This window comes from Atractosteus spatula, chromosome 1 (assembly GCF_055471065.1).
Source record: "Atractosteus spatula isolate fAtrSpa1 chromosome 1, fAtrSpa1.hap1, whole genome shotgun sequence".
NCBI lineage: Eukaryota > Metazoa > Chordata > Actinopteri > Semionotiformes > Lepisosteidae > Atractosteus > Atractosteus spatula.
In genome coordinates, this window is record NC_142706.1 from 75,026,801 (window position 1) to 75,044,694 (window position 17,894).

General features: G+C 42.1%; 1 protein-coding gene across 1 annotated transcript in view; it reads left to right on the plus strand.

The window, feature by feature from the left end:
* adam19a (ADAM metallopeptidase domain 19a) overlaps positions 1 to 17,894 on the plus strand; it is a 130,529-nt gene that overhangs the window by 19,105 nt on the left and 93,530 nt on the right. The window contains exon 2 of the mRNA XM_088919519.1: positions 11,320 to 11,399. Coding sequence (XP_088775645.1) covers positions 11,320 to 11,399 — 80 coding nt within the window. The remainder of the gene's footprint in view (positions 1 to 11,319; positions 11,400 to 17,894) is intronic.

Sequence of the window (17,894 nt, forward strand, 5' to 3'; positions counted from 1 at the left end):
AGAACTGTTTCCATCACGCTATGGAAAACGACCAAAAAAGAATAAAATTTATATGTGCTACGATTACTGTAAAAGATTGCCTGAGATAAATGACCCATCTTTCCTGTTAATTGTGTTTCATAATATTTCTGAAGCATGTTTCCTGCTTGGCCCATAAAAACAGACACCACCCATGCACATGGCTTTCATTGGTCTTGACAGCATGTCTGTCATTCCAACATACTTCTGCAAAACAAAGATCTCCACTGACCTCTTTCCAGGAGTGTACTGTGTGGGGAACCAAAGTTGCCAGGATTGAAAGATTTATTAACTGATGAACAGCAGACCAGTGTAATGCCAAAAAACCTTTTGTTCCCTGTGTTTGTCCCTTTTTTTCCATTAATGCCCTTGAAAAACGAGTCTGGATTTGACGAAGCAGGAATTTCGCAGCAATTTCTTTTTGCGAAGATGAAAGGGATGTCAGCATTCTTATTTTCATGTATTAGCATTTTCTTAAAGTCTGCATTTAGCTAGTCTCCTCCCAGCTCCTCCCCGCCAAGATCTAAGAATAAGTCTGCTACACATCAACCCCTGCACATGTGCTGCAGGGTTCTGTGCTGCCGTGGAAGCCTGGACAAAAATCTCTAGGAAGAGTTACACAATTGCTAATAACGTATCAGAATTTGAGCGCTGTTTATGCAAGATTTTAGCTAATTTTAAATCAAGTGTTGATAACTCAGTTTTGTGAGAATAAAATTTAAAAGGTTTAAAAATGGATTTCTTTTTTCCTAAAACGATCAAGGCCTCAGACAGAATATGTATGTATGTATGATGACCTTGGCTTGGGCAGCCTTGCGATACTCTGCGAAAATGAATACCTCTCAGAGGATGCAGTATATGCAGATTCTATTAAATTCATATTCTGTTAAAGCTGCGCATATTAAGCGATTTTTATATTCATCTTCTGTGGTACAGTCATGATGCATTTCTAAATCATTGTATTTTTTGCTGCCTTCTTAATTAATCTCTTTTTCTTTTCTAAACTGTCTCCTCTATGTTTAGAATAGTCAGAATGCACAGGGACAAAGCAGCCAGCCTCAGCAGCGTCAGGTATGCCTAGAGGAAAGCTGTGAAGGTCTCAGGGACCTCCTTGTGTAATTTTATTTCTGCTCTTACATCAGTCAGGATTTCTCAAACCAGAAAAAATCAGATTCATGGGGGGAATTGTTGCCAGTGCTATGTTTGACCTCTGATCTCTGATTCAAACTTCTATTTTGGGCGTATCTCTGAGCATCTGAGCTAGGCAGCTCTGTATCAGCCCCAGCAGAAGACCAGGTCACTGACGTGAGTGACTCCAGTTTTATATCCCAAGGGAGTGACATCATTTTTGCACCATGAACCCTGTGACATAAACATCAAGTTGCACTGTTGGGATTCTGATTTTTATAATAAAAAATAACTTTCTTAAAACCACAATCAACTCACTCTCCTCCCAAGGCAAACAAAAAACTGCAGTAAAACCCAAAGAGTGAGGTGGAACATGGTTTGTACAGGGCACGATCATGGCTTGGTGGTTATTCCTAATGCCTCACAGGTCTTTGTTCTGGGTTAGATTCTGGTCCATGAAGAACCTTTCTGTGTGGAGTTAGCATGTTCTTTCCAAGCCCACGGGGATTAATCTGTGTGCATGCCCTGTGATAGACTGTAGTCCTGTCCATGATATACGCTCACCTTGCACCCTTTGGTATCAGGATAGGGTCCGAGTTGTTGTGATCCTTCACAGCAATAGGCAGTTTTCCGATGTTGGATTGGTGCCTTTGGCATCACGTCGTGTCTGTTTTCATGGGGTTCCTCAGCAATGCAACAAAGCAACCATGCAAACTAAAAGGGAGAGGTAATATTAAATTCACCACTATAACATAAAGAGCAGGGTAGAGAATAGAGTACAAGGGCTGCTTACACTGTGTGGAGTACAGATGCAAAGTATAGGAATAGCCATCAAATTACCCTACTGAAAGCATTTTAACAGACTTTTAAATCCCTTTGTCCACAAGAACAGGCCTTTGTAATTAAACAATGCAGTTTTAATGGGGCTTCTTCTTCTTGGCGCTCCTGAGGATAACCCACTGTAAGATGTCAGCACTGGCACTTTGTGAAACTGATCTCTAATGGAGCGCACCTCTGAGGACAAGAGATCTAGGACACCCCTGATCGGAACAAAAATAGAGCTGCTCTGTTTCACAGGTCCATTAACGGCTTTTTGAAGGTTTTTTTCTCTTATGTTTCCACATTCTTGAATGTTTGACTTGCAATACCATTAATGCTGTCTGAACAAAACTGAGAACTTCAGGGCTGAGAATTGGAAACCTCAGGTCAAAGGAAAGAAATCTCCATTAAGCCCATTAGACACAGTAATGACTTAAAGGAGGCTGGGGGGTGATGGGGGCCTGGGTCAGTGTTGTGCTCCCAGCTTCTATTTGAAGGAACACTCAGCTGTGGCCCTGCAGATGGAATTAACCCAGCATGTCAGCACACCAGAGCCGTGTGCAGCTTTTAACACCTTTTCTTTCACAACCCCTGGGCAACATCAACAGCAGCCTACCTTTCAGTGAATCCAAGCCACAGCACACTGAGGCTTGAGATCACTAATGTCCCTGCAGGTGGCAGAAATGTGAAGGTCAGTACACTATATGCGGCTTTCGAGGGAGACGCCGTCTGTAAGCAAATCTCGACTCCCTGGTGGCAAGTAGATTGAATTAGTTCTGTGAAAACTTGGGAATTACCACTAAAGACCAGGAAATTGGCCGATTACAGCAGAAAAATTTTTCAAAATGCGTTATTTAAGAGATAACTCTTGCTGCAAAAAGTGGATAAATTACACACTTTCCTCTGTCTTCCTGGTTTTGTATTATGCTATTAAAATGTCAGGTATAGACATTCCAGGGAAATAACATAAGGCACAATCTGTGTACCAGCCTCTTTCATTGATTGCCTTATTGTGCAAGGTGTACTGGGTGCTGATGCTGTTGCAGAGGTGGCTGGTTTATACTGTATACTTTCACTGGCTCAGCAGAGACTGTGGTATACTAGGTTGTGATGTAAGAGGTGTCATAGATATCTACAGTCATTGATAGAGTTAATGGGTTTAATATTAAATCTGTTAAGTTTAATAGATAGCCAACAGTCGTATCACCCTGCAGCTCACAGCTGGCAACCCAGTGAAGCTCAGCAGGTGTGAGCCTGTTTAGTACCTGGAGGGGAGACCTCCTGCAAAAAACTAAAGTTGCTGCTGGAAGAGGCGTTACTGGGGCCAGTAGGGGGCACTCACCCTGCGGTCTGTGTGGGTCCTAATTCCCCAGTATAGTGATGGGGACACTATACTGTAAACAGGCGCCGTCCTTTGGATGAGACATAAAACTGAGGTCCTGACTCTCTGTGGTCATTAAAAATCCCAGAGCGTTTCTCAAAAACAGTAAGGGTGTAACCCCGGCATTCTGGCCAAATTTCTCATTGGCCCTTACCAATCATGGCCTCCTAATAATCCCCATCTCTGAACTGGCTTCATCACTCTGCTCTCCTCCCCACTGATAGCTGATGTGTGGTGAGCGTTCTGGCGCACTATGGCTGCCGTCGCATCATCCAGGTGGTGCTGCACACTGGTGGTGGTGGAGGGGATCCCCATTACCTGTAAAGCGCTTTGAGTGGAGTGTCCAGAAAAGCACTATATAACTGTAAACAATGAAGTGTGTGCCTATTATATTATTTGCTCATTCATTAAAATCATTAGTTTCCATCCAGATGCAATGTTTCATGAAGGGATCTTATATTTAAAAGCAAACTGTAACCTCTTATAGAGGAAATGAACAATTTAGTTCTACTCTTGTGTCTGAGTGGCTTTGACAGTACTTGAACACACCCATACTGGTTTCCTGAATTGAAAGCTCATATTCTGTGTAAGAAATGACAGGAAAAAAATATTTCTGAACTAGGATACTGAGTTTACATACAGTTGCCTTTAATCTTCAGAATATTGGGACTTGTTTCTGTATACAATGCCTTCCTTAGAAACAAACCTTAGGCTTTTTGTACCACATCCACCCATTTTCTATACCTTTATGTCCAGTACAGGGTCGCGGGCGAGCCAGAGCCTGTATTCGGTCAGCAGTTGGTGCAAGATGGCGTACACCCTGGACAGAACCAGTCCATCACAGGGCACACACAGACACACACACACACACACTTACATACCCTGGACAGAACACCAGTCCATCACAGGGCACACACAGACACACACACTCACATGCCCTGGACAGAACACCAGTCCATCAAAGGACACATACAGAAACACATACTCACATACCCTGGACAGTCCACCAGTCCATCACAGGACACACACAGACACACACACTCACATACCCTGGACAGGACACAGTCCATCACAGGACACACACAGACACACAAACTCACATACCCTTGACAGGACACAAGTACATCACAGGACAAACACACAGACACACACACTCACATACCCTGGACAGAATACCAGTCCATCACAGGACACACACAGACACACACTCACATACCCTGGACAGAACACCAGTCCATCACAGGACACACACAGACACACACACTCACATAACCTGGACAGGACACCCGTCCATCACAGGACACATACAGAAACACACACTCACATACCCTTGACAGGACACAAGTACATCACAGGACAAACACACAGACACACACACTCACATACCCTGGACAGAACACCAGTCCATCACAGGACACACACAGACATACACACTCACATACCTTGGACAGGACACCAGTCCATCACAGGGCACACACAGACACACACACTCACATACCCTGGACAGGACACCCGTCCATCACAGGACACACACAGACACACACTCACATACCCTGGACAGAACACCAGTCCATCACAGGACACACACAGACACACACACTCACATACCCTGGACAGGACACCCGTCCATCACAGGACACACACAGAAACACACACTCACATACCCTTGACAGGACACAAGTACATCACAGGACAAACACACAGACACACACACTCACATACCCTGGACAGAATACCAGTCCATCACAGGATACACACAGACACACACACTCACATACCCTGGACAGAATACCAGTCCATCACAGGACACACACAGACACACACACTCACATACCCTGGACAGAATACCAGTCCATCACAGGACACACACAGACACACAAACTCACATACCCTGGACAGGACACCAGTCCATCACAGGACACACACAGACACACACACTCACATACCCTGGACAGGACACCAGTCCATCACAGGACACACACAGACACACACACTCACGTACCCTGGACAGGACACCAGTCCATCACAGGACACACACAGACACACACACTCACATACCCTGGACAGGACACCAGTCCATCACAGGACACACACAGACACACTCACTCACATACCCTGGACAGGACACCAGTCCATCACAGGACACACACAGACACACACTCACATACCCTGGACAGAACACCAGTCCATCACAGGACACACACAGACACACACACTCACATACCCTGGACAGGACACCAGTCCATCACAGGACACACACAGACACACTCACTCACATACCCTGGACAGGACACCAGTCCATCACAGGACACACACAGACACACACTCACATACCCTGGACAGAACACCAGTCCATCACAGGACACACACAGACACACACACTCACATACCCTGGACAGGACACAGTCCATCACAGGACACACACAGACACACACACTCACATACCCTGGACAGAACACCAGTCCATCACAGGACACACACAGACACACACGGTCACATACCCTGGACAGAACACCAGTCCATCACAGGACACACACAGACACACACACTCACATACCCTTGACAAGACACCCGTCCATCACAGGACAAACACACAGACACACACTCACATACCCTGGACAGAACATCAGTCCATCACAGAGCACACACAGACACACACACTCACATACCCTGGACAGGACACCAGTCCATCACAGGACACACACAGACACACACACTCACATACCCTGGACAGGACACCAGTCCATCACAGGACACACACAGACACACACACTCACATACCCTGGACAGGACACCCGTCCATCATAGGACACACACAGACACACTCACTCACATACCCTGGACAGGACACCAGTCCATCACAGGACACACACAGACACACACACTCACACTAGGGCCAGTTTTCCCAGAAGCCAATTAATCTATTAATTAATCAAGTGTGTGTTTGGACTGTAGGAGGAAACCGGAGCACCTGGAGGAAACTCACGCAAACACAGGAAGGACATTAAATAACATGTCTTCTTTAATTATATCACAGACATTGAGGAAAGACAAAGCAAGTGCATATATCTTTTAGCTGTACATTTGTAATGCAAAACAAACAACACGTTGTGCAGTTGAATCACGCCACAACACAATGCTTCATTCTTAAAGACAATTCCTCTTGAGCCACACCTCGTTTAACCCATTAAATAACACAGATACAAAAAAAACAAAGAAATAGCTGTGAGGGTTAGTCACAAATTGTCATTAAAAAGAATTAAAATTGGATCAATTAAAATTGTTGTCAGCTGTTACACAGCAGCCTACCTTTTGAAACGATGAAACAATCAGCTTGCAGCCTTAATTCTGTATTATAGTGCACTGGGAAGAGGCTGAATGAACCTGAGCTCCTAATTGATTAGTTTTATGGGCACAACAGACTTTAAAAGCCACGCGTTTGCGTGGGAAAGATGATACCCTAATAATCAAGTGTTCAGCAGCATAAAAGGAATTCTTACCCGGCTAAACACAAACTAAAACGACAAGGAGTATGTTGTATGACATATAGTCTCTCAAGTTTTAATTTGGTTTAACACCCTTGTTTACCAGGGTCCTAGCAAGTTTGTTTCTTTATGTTGCCTTGTTCTAGCCTATTTTTCAGACTTCCGGAGTCCCAGTAGCATAAGGGTTTAAGTCAAAGTTTGTGGAAATAGCCTTTTCAAAATTGCTGGATTGTCTCCCTGATTGTGCCCAGACTTTGCATCATGACTATCTGTGAAGTCATTATCTCCTGCAAGAGTCAGCATCCAACAGTGAGTAAGCTGCTGAAACTGATCAACAGCTCTGGACCACATTGCTGGGCTGTATTAAATACCCTCATGGGCATCTGAATACTGTATGTACAGCAGAGTCAGTAGTTTCTGAATATTAAGAGTTTTTCCAGGTAAGGAAATATATACAGTAAGAATTCCCTGGCACTATTTATAAAGATCCAGTATAAATTATACTGATACAATATGTTTCATATTTTTCCATTTCATTCTTAATATCTTTCAGAAATTTACATTTTCAGATCATTTAAAACGAATCTTGGAGCAGTGTTAGTCCCCATATTTCCAGAAATCCCTGCAGATTATCAGTTAATCGGGGTTTTGGTGCTGCTGTAAATCATGAAGGACTTAAGATCCATTTCTTGAGGAAAAGCTGATCACCAGTGTAAATGTTAGGTGCAAACCAATACTTTGGATTTGAGTTTTTATCAATGCATTTTTTAAAATTGTTTGTACTGTAGCAGATTACTTTTTCATGCTTTTGACTATACTTTATTAGTCACGTTTAAATCTCCCAATGTGTCGATGTTTTTTAGTTGTTTGTTGAAAGCCTAATTTCCTGCAACCCTAGTTCATCTTCCTCTGGCCTGACACGGAGCTGTGTGTGTTCTGTGATTTCCTAGAGGGTGAATTAAAGTTGCAGTAGGCAGGAGCCAAGGTCCCCAACATGAACACCCTTCTTCCGTCTATGAAGTGCAGATCTCACCGAACTCCTCTGAGCCGCCGCCCACCGAGGCCCCTGTCAGACGAAGAGTGTGCGGCCGATGTCTGTCACATGACTGGGAATCCCATCGCCCGCAGTGGCTCAAGGATCCCCAAGGATCCATCTGGGCCTCAAAGTAAAGGCCTCAATAAATTAAAACCATCATCCCTGGGATCTGTAATTAATAAAGCAGTTTACAGGTAATGGGGATCCCCTCCACCACCACCACCAGTGTGCAGCCCCACCTGGATGATGTGACGGCAGCCATAGTGCACCAGAACGCTCCCCACACACCAGCTCTCAGTGGGGAGGAGAGCAGAGTGATGAAGCCAGTCCACACCTTCCCAAAGGTGCTTAGCCTGGAAAACAAATGGTACAACTTCGGCAATGACATCAGAGCACAGCACCTGCCAAATGTTTAACAGTGACCTAATGTTAGCTTGTGTGTCCAGGCGTTTCCTCATGCATGTACTGTAGTAAATGTGTCAATTTAGTTAGTGAATCGCGACCCTTTAGTTAAATCGATGTGTGGGTGTTCTGCAGCTTTCCTGTTTCTGTGGAGGATTGTTCATTAGTGTTTGAATAAAAAAAAAATCAACACCTTCATAAACTCTACACAACACAATGTAACAACCTGCATGAAAGCCATACAGCAGAATAGAACCTGACAGAAACGTGTCAGGGCCACGGCTTCTAAGCTGCAAAAACATCCTTGAGCGCTTAAGTCCTTCACAGTGTCGTCCATCATCTTCACCTGACTTCCCTCTTCCTAGAGTTTGCTCTTGGCTTTGTTAGCTGTCTCGTGACGACCTCAAATTCACATCTCATCCCTGTCGTGTCACGGGGACAAGTGACACTCTTCGTGTCGTGTTGTGTGGCGCGGATGGAGGAATTGTTTCTGGCTCGCATTCCCCTAAAGCATTTCTGAATGTGCCTTCTAACTGATTTGTCTCGCCAGCAAATGCATCGCTAGCAGTGTCTAAGACGCTGTGCGGGACAGAACGAGCTGTTGGACGTGTGTTTGTACTTAGAGATAACGATGAAGAGTGCAATTATGGATGTTTTTTTTTAAAATGGTACTAAATATATGTCTTCATTACCAGGCTAATAAAATAAGTCCTGGTTCATTGTTTAATTTCATTTTAAACATTTTGAGGCCAAAAAATACCTATTTTAAAGAAGAAAATACCAAGCAGCAATTTTTCAAACTATCGATAATACAATGGCTCTCACAATAAGCCACAGGCTTTTAGGTTGTATGATCACTACACAACTGGCAATTACCCACTGCCTTATCATTTACAAAGTGATGTGTGATTCCCATATTGAGACCTATATTTCTAATAAAGAGTACAGTATTTTAAGCATCTTTATAATACCATATTTTGATAATCACAGTCTAATGCTTTAAAAATAGTATTTTTGAGGTGGTTTAATATTTCTGTTTTGTCATTAGCTGTCAGAATTGTTTGAATGATGAAGAAAGGCGTTTTTGTGTGTGTAATTTGATGGAAGTCAAAGTTGGAACCATTGCAATATAAAATTAAGTTTTTCATTTTCAAAATCCTTTGTACAGGCTATGTTTTTTTTGTGTGGGCTAATAGTAAGGGCCAATAGCTGCAATAGCCCATTTAGTGAGCTTTTCCTGACTCCCAGAAAAATAAATCTTGATCGTTCTTAAGAACAAAAAAGAACCAATTCCCTTGTACTGTACTGTAGCTATTTGTATTACCACAGATATAATTTAACACATGCTATAATGACTTCATCCCCTTTGTTTAAGATATACCGAAATATGCGGCTTAGACCATGAGAATTTCTTTTTTCCCTTATATAGCAAAAGGATTTCTAATACTGTTTTCCCACCCTTTCTATGATCTGTTTCAGATTCTTACAGCTTTAACTCATAAATGAAAAAAGTTGCTAACGCATAAGGTCTTGTGTATTATCATTTCATAAAACATTAGTAAAAGCTACATAAATTTTATAACAACATTCAGAATCCTTTTATGACCATTACCCAAAACTGTACAACAACACGTACTGTAGGTTTCACAATAAGGCAAACTCTGATGCTAAGCTTAACCCTAATACTGTTACTCCAGCCCTAACTCTATGACATACCGAATGTGTGCTTTGAGGAATGTTTCAAACACTTATTTTTGTGACACGGCTTTTATAAGAATAGTCATAAAGGATTACAAGTTACAACACACATAGCCAGTGCTTGTATACGCAAGCCAGATGACCAAATCGTATTAAGATATCTTCAAATATTTATAGATATCTAAATACGTAAATGTGTCTTAAATGATTTCAAGATCTCTTCATATATTAAAAGACATCTTTAAAATCATTTAGGGATATCTCTAAATGATCATTTGGTTTGTCATACTTGAGGTGCAAAAAAAGAGCTGGTGCCCCCTTTCCCCCAATTACTAAAAATAATGTCGGTAAAATATGGCAACAGTTTGTTAGTTCGCTGGTATAAATATCACAGCTGAGAAGCCCCGTATTTGGCCATGGATTGTAAAAACAGAATTCTGCCCCACTTGGTTGTGGATTTATCCTGATGAATTAGAGAAAAACCGATCCCCATTTTCTGTCAGAGAAGAGCTCTCTTCCAGTTTATCTTGGAAGTGATAAGAAAGCTGTGCTGGACAGACAACAAGCTCACAATTTTTTGTGATCTCAACTCGAGGTATTAACGTATGTAAAAAGCACATCCATGTTAGAGTGCTCAGCCTTGCGGATTATAATCAGATGTACTGTGAATCTAACATGATTAATTTGTAGGTAGGAGAGCTATTAGAGGATTTATTTAGTTCTGTGAACCCTTATAAAGTACTGGGACTCAACAAGAAGTGCCTGGACTCAAAAATTCAAGCACTGCATTGAATTGCCACGTCTCTGAAGGTATTACGCAGGGCGTGTAAGGCCACATTCAAGTAAAGCACGAAAAAAAGTCAAATTTTTTGTTTCATGGAAATGTGTTCTAAAGTAACAGTTCATTTTGATTTGAGAAAGTATCAATAGCTCATTAGCTTGAGATATAGAGATCATACAGGGGGAGACACTATACTGTAAGACCGTGTTTTAGGGATTTGTTTTAGCAAATCTTGGAGTGTCTGTATAACATTGCCAAATAACATTGTATAACTTTGTCAAATCTTCAGCTTCAGCTCATTGTGATTACTTTGCACTTTGTCTGGGTACTGGTTCATCACAGCTGGTAGTAAGAAAATTTGCACAGGGGCTGGGGCTTCAGGTCATTACGTTATCTAAAAGACCTGTCTTTCTCAGTGTACCAAAGTATCAGCTATGCACTGCACAAGCCAGCACTACAGTCTTTGAATTTCATGCCACATTTGCAGGTAGACTTACTGAGCACATCAAGAAACACCAAAAGCCTCCCTGTTTCCTGTCCAGTAATCCTGGTGTTTTTGTCTGCCTGGCAGGGGACCTCCGAGGACAAACCTTCATTCCATACTGGCTCTCCGAGGGACGGACCAGACGAGCAGCTGGGGCCCAGTTTCAGGTTGGATGCTGGCTAAATGACAATACCTGTAATGTCTATACCATGAGCCTAACCGCAGCAGACAGAAACAAGCATTGAAAGGTTTTTCCCTCGCTCTGCTTTCAGCTGGTGTTTATACACACACAAAAGGACATGTCAAAATCCTTGACATTTCTTGGCATTTCAAAACGAGACATTAAATGATGAAATTACAGCTAAGAAAGAGTAATAGCAAGTCTTACTGCATTTAACTTGTGATTGTCACTTTTTCACAATGAAGAGGGATCTCAGAGCTCAGAACTGAATGTCATTCTTTTGAATACAAATAACCACTTTGGGCTGAAATAAAAGTTTGTGAAGCAGATTTTAAAATAAAAGTGCCTTTTTAAGTAATGGCAGGACTTAAAAATGGCAGTTTTATAAACTCCACTTATTAATAAATCTGACGATTCAGTTGTCATTGTGATGAAGTGTTGCTTTAAAGACACACAGCTCTTCTCTCCAACATGCAATCACTGTTTAAAACCTGGATGTGCAGAATTTAGTAAAGCTTGTGTTTTAGATTTTCAATTTTTTAATAATTGTATTTATTTTGAAAACTGAATCTTTCAAACACATTTTAATGTACTGTATGTTTCAGATACTGTATATATACAGTATGACTGGACAAGCTCTGTTTCACAGCCACATACTGTGTATTGTAAACCTGAGACAGCCAACCATGTTTTTTTTAAAAATTCCATTAGGTGTAATAATTAGACTTTCACTGTTTAACCAATTTATCTGCCAGATTTCAGCGATTCAGTCATTAATTAGAAATAAATTTATCATTTTCTTCTCTTGGAAGACAGGACATTAACACAATCAACTCTGAATACAAACTGAGAGACGTGATTTCAGAGTAGGCAACACACTGAAAGTAAAACAGTAATGTAACCTTTGTTCTAACAATTTCAGTCGTTAACGAAAAGAGCTGACAGCAGATTGTCTGAAACTCTGCAATGACAAGGATTTGGCAATAATTAAGATGCACACCAGGCGTGTTCACTACAGCACTGAGAAACTCTAGAAGCAGAACTGGCAGATGTTACACTATGAGTTTTATGAACCTGCATTCTGCTCAAAAGTAACTAAAATGGATGGTAGAAATCCTGGCTCCAGAGGGTTACAGGTGCAATTCTGTATTCTGAACAAAAGCACCATGAGAAAAACACTCATTTGTTATTGCATAAATTATTTTTTCAAAGCTCGCTGCCTGATTGAAACAATATCAATGGTCCAGATATCACTAGCTTCACCACTTGCAGACAGAGTTCGAATCGACTAGCAGAAGGAGAAAGAGCTCTTCTGCGTGATAGAGGCCGCTTTCGAGCTGTGGGAATGAATTGGGACGGGTGTGCTCCGTGGAGAAGTGTAAGAAGATGCAAAGAGAAAGTGAGGGTGATAGAGGCAGCATCTGCTGTCACAGAACATAATCACGCAGCAGCAATAAATTAAGCAACAAAGATAAGCCAATGGCTTAGTAGCAGCTGTAATGGGGTTGTTAGCCTTTGCATCTCTTCCTTACAAATTCAGAATACGTGCTCCCTTTTGTAGGGGCCGCCTCCAGATGTGTGTGAACGGGTGGCTGGTGACAATGAGACGTGCTTGCCCTGGCAGGGAAAGTTGTGCAGGGTAGCAGTGGATGGGTCCTGTGGAGAGCCGATACCAGCCAGCGACTCTCAGTAAGCACAGGTCACTGTACAGTCCTTTGTAAGTCCTCTGGGTTGACTGTGCAAGGGTTACTCAGTCACAGTACACAGTCAACCCAGGGCATTTCCTCAGAATGAACTGTGAAACACAGAGCAGGGGGCACTAGTGTTACACCGGGCCCGTAGGTGGAAAGAAAAAGGGCCTGGCGAAGTGATTGTTCTCAGAGTCCGATTAGCGGTGAAGATTACAGAGTTTATTTATGTGATCAGGTCTGGGATGGAGACAGGAGGGGATAAGACTTTATTGATGATAGTTAGATATCTATACAGATCGGGTGATAGATAGTTAGCGAGTGTCGCAAACAGGAACCGGAAGGCCACGAACGGGAAAAACTGGAAAGTAACTCCTGGAAACGCCTGACACCAAGAACAAATACACACTCTTGTGAGTCGACTCAATGCCAGAGCCCTGAGGAATGGTTCTTAAAGAGGTTGATAAGCCTGGCCTGATCTTGCCCTGATGAGCGCCAGGGTGATGGAGGGTGCTGATGCAGGAGTACTGGAGCTCGTCCGGGCATCACAACTAGACAATAGATGGATAGAATCCAGTGCCTCACGCTCAAAAGGAGCAAGTTCTCTCTCACCGTTGTCTTTCATGTTGCTCTGCACACGGGTTTCTCACTGGTTTTCTAGTTTTACCTGCCCCTGTGTGGGTCCAGCTCTCCACAGGAGTCTTAGTACAATACAGGAATATTTCCGTGGAATAAGGATGACCCCTGTGTGCAAGGTATTGTATTTTTTTATTGCAAAGTGGTAATCTAGCCATTAACAAGACTAAAACTCTTTTTTTATGGTGTTAAAATTCAATTGATTTGCAATATTTAAAAAATAATATCTCCTAAACATGAAATCAATTTATTTTGACCGCTGGCACTTTAATTCCAGTTGCGTGCGCCACTTTCTTCAGGATCGTAATGCTGTTTCCACTCCACAGCTGCATGAATATAGCAGCCTATAAATTTCCCCTCTGTCTCTTGGCGATGCAGTCTTGACTAATTTAATTCAAATAGAGCTTCTGGAATACCCTTGTACCCAAGAGAAATGCTATTTGTAGCAGAAATCCACAAAAAACATTAATATGTATGCTATAGATTTCAGTATACTCCCTTTCGAAAGGTGCTTGAGAGAGACAGTGTAAAAATGTTAGGAGCCAGATATTAATGCAAAGCACAGAAGGCCTCAATCACATGGGCACCATTTGATTTTGGAAAGTCTCAAAACATAAAATCGTGGCTGTGTTCATTTCAACAACTTTCTCCATGGCTTTCTTTATAGTGTTTTCTGACTGTGGTTTCCCAATGGACGCTGCCTTGTATCAATACCTCTTTCTTAGTGCCAATAGTGCTATTTAGTGGCTCCGTACTATTAAACATGTCATACATACTGTATGGTCACAATATCCCTGCCTTTGCACCAATGAAATATGAGACAAATTTTATCTTGTGTGTGTTTATACAAGGCAGCTACTTGGCTTAGCTAACTAAAAATAGCTGAGTATTACCATACTCAGTTGTAAGGGTGAAGACCATTTTGAGGGCAATTGCATTGCAAGTCAGTGTTTTCTGGCCCAGAATGTCGTTTGCGTCCATTCATGCCATGAGGAGCAGGCTCCCCTGCGACTGAGCTCTGTTTTAATCCCATGACTGCCCTCGTCTCCCCTGCTCTGTCATCTGGCTTTCATTACGGAGTGATCACAGGCCAAAACAATTTAAAACACATGGGCGCCTGGTAACCTGGAGCTCAGACCTTCCAGTGTCTCAGCCCTGAGTGCCTCAGTGCCCGCAGGGTTACCGCAAGAAATGTCTGCTATTAGCTGGGTTTGCAGTTTGTACTTGCAAGGATCCTGGACAGAAACTGGGGAAGCAAACGTTGCCTGACAAGTCATCATGTATTCTTAAAGAGCTGGCCTTTTTCAGTCCCTTCACCCATCTGAACCGGACTGCTGGCTGCATTCTTGTTTGTACAGCGCCCTTATTATACAACAGAGTTAAGGTGCAGAAAAACTCTAGAACTGTGTTTCGGTTCATTTCTGCATTTTTCTGCAAGCATAAAAATCCTAAATTGATTTTCTCAAATTTTATGGACCTAAAAATCTTTTCAGGTTCTGCAGATATGGATGGATATGGAATAATTCATGAAAAGATCAGAACTGCTATGGATGACAGGATACCAATCTGCCCATCTAGCTCATTTCTCATTTCAAAGTCTCTCCCAGTACTTTTGTGTCTAATTACACATTGCTTACAGTGTTTCACACTGAAGGGAGCCGAAGAGAGCAGCAACTGCCGTATTTCTAGGTTATATAGAATTGATACATAATGTCTGCAGGGCCTGTTGACATCTGCAGAATAGAATAAGACTTGCTGTTTGAGGCCAGGTTTGAACTGTTCAATTTATGATTGTGTCTTAAAATCACTCTGCCTTACTATTAGAAACTGAATGCTTTATGTGTCAGTGCAAAATGTGCTGTGCTTTTCATATTTCCCTAAACAGCCGTATTAAATTCCAGAGCTAGGTTTAAGTGAAGAGTCTGTACAATCTTACCATTACTTGCACCTACAGATAGTTGCCTGCTACAGCCAGACCTTTGAACCTTTACAGTTTGGAAAGTTATCCTGTAAAAGTTTTAAGGCAGTTACTGGCATGTATAAAATCCCTAATTACTTTAAGATGTGTAAGATGATACTGGGATGGTATTTAGCTTTCTTAGCATTGTGTTTAAGACTGGGCGGAGCTGACCTAGGATTGTCTGGCTCTAAGGCAAACGTACTGTTTACTTAGCTGTAATTTAAACAACAGATGTATCCATATGCTACTCATCTGCATCTGTGTTCCTTATATTCTCCATGTGCATGACTGCCTGTTGTAGCTCTGGGAATTGTGGCTGCTGTGAAAATACTGAGTGTCAGAAGCCTGTATGCTTGCAGGAGGATAAAATGCACAGAATATTGAAATGTACATAAACACAACAGCTCACCTGCATGGGTCAGGAATCCTGTTTGGTGGCAGCATGAGTAACTTAGTCTTTTGACTTCCAAATCCAACCAAAGTTGGATTGCACAGCAAAGGAGTTGAATGTCTGTGAGCCAAGGGGAGCAGACCAGCCTTGAAATTACATAATGGTCAGGAGGTTGCTAGAGCTCTCCACTCTTACGACTGTTTCCTCTATGGTAATTGTTAAACAGTGTGTATCACATAATGATGTTACTTTTTTAGAAAAAAAAAGGATGCCATTTTATGAAAACTGAGCAGAAATGTCAAAACTTGTTCAGGTGGGGAGCTCCGTCAGCATGCATACGCTGCAAAGGAACAAGTAATAGGTTTATTCCATGCTGAAAAGAGAAGAAAGCTCACACCCGAAGAAGGCTCCACAGCCGAAACGTTGTGTCTTCTCTTTTCAGCATGGAATAAACCTATTCCTTGTTCCTGGTCAAAACTTGTGTCACCTTGTGGGCTATATACAGTACCTTGCTGCACGGAAGTTATGGGCTTAGAATTGGGGACTACCAGGCAGAACCGAGATGATCTCAAACACCAGCCACCATTATCTGTGTCTTTCACATGTCCCAGTGCAGAACACCGTGAAGGACCGAAATATTTTAATCTCAAGCGCACCACAAGAATTCAGAGCCCTTATTTAAATTCATTATATATCCCTGACATCATTACATCAGTATGCAGTGTGACCATTGGCAGGCTGCTTCAAGGACTACCAAGGGTGTTCTTGTGTTCAATGATAGTCCACACCTCTCTGGCAGTTTGCTCCCATCCGGCCCGCGTGCTTTGACCTTGTGTTTCGTCCTGGTGTGTCTCATTCTGTTGCCACTAAGGTCGAAAAACAGTTCTCGAGATTCAGGACATGAATGGGGAGATTGTAGCGGGGGGAGGTCAAACTCTGACCATGCTCATGTCTGCTAGTTACTGAAGGAAAGCTTCTCATTCAGTTGACAACATCTCTCGCATGAGAAGCCTGTCTTTAATTCTGCTGGCAGCAAACAGCCTATATTTGTTACACAGATGAGCATTATCATGTCCTCCCCTTTTCTAGTCTGATTGAAAACCTTGTCATTTTTATGGGCTTTATATACAGTACGCTGAAATTAATTTGCTATTTTCGCTCAGCTCGGCATAGACAATGCAGACAATGAGCCTGCTTCACTCACCACGTGATGTAGACTAAGTAAATGTCCATCACAAGGATAAAAAGTACAGCAAAACAAATAACCATAGTTCTCATTGGTTTTCAAGTAAAACAGATCCGCTATGTCTTCATGGGCCTTTTAATGTTCAATTTCAAGAACAGTTTTCTTGTGCATCAGTATACTATATATATATATGAATAAAAATGAATAACATTTTTCTGCTAATTAATGAATCATTAACACGATGTCTTGTTATCTTGTTCTCAGACATTACATTTGACCTTTACTGTAGGTTCCACATAATAATTCAAAATGTGCTGCACAAAACTTGCTTTATGGATAAACAGGGAGTAGGCGAGGACACAGCACACTTGAAAAGAGATTCATAACGCAGGAAGACATTGTAAAATTGCCTACTAAAAAAATACAAATGTATCCTTTCAAATCCTTTTGCCAAATCTCAGTAGATAGCATTAAAATCTGTAACTAGTGAATTTCTTCTGACGAAAACACCCACGCGGTCATCAGACCTCTCTTACTTTGTCATTTTGCACCGTATAAATATACATGCACGAAAAGGAAACTATTTCCGAGTGTCGGATTTGTCTGTGGAATAACTGACA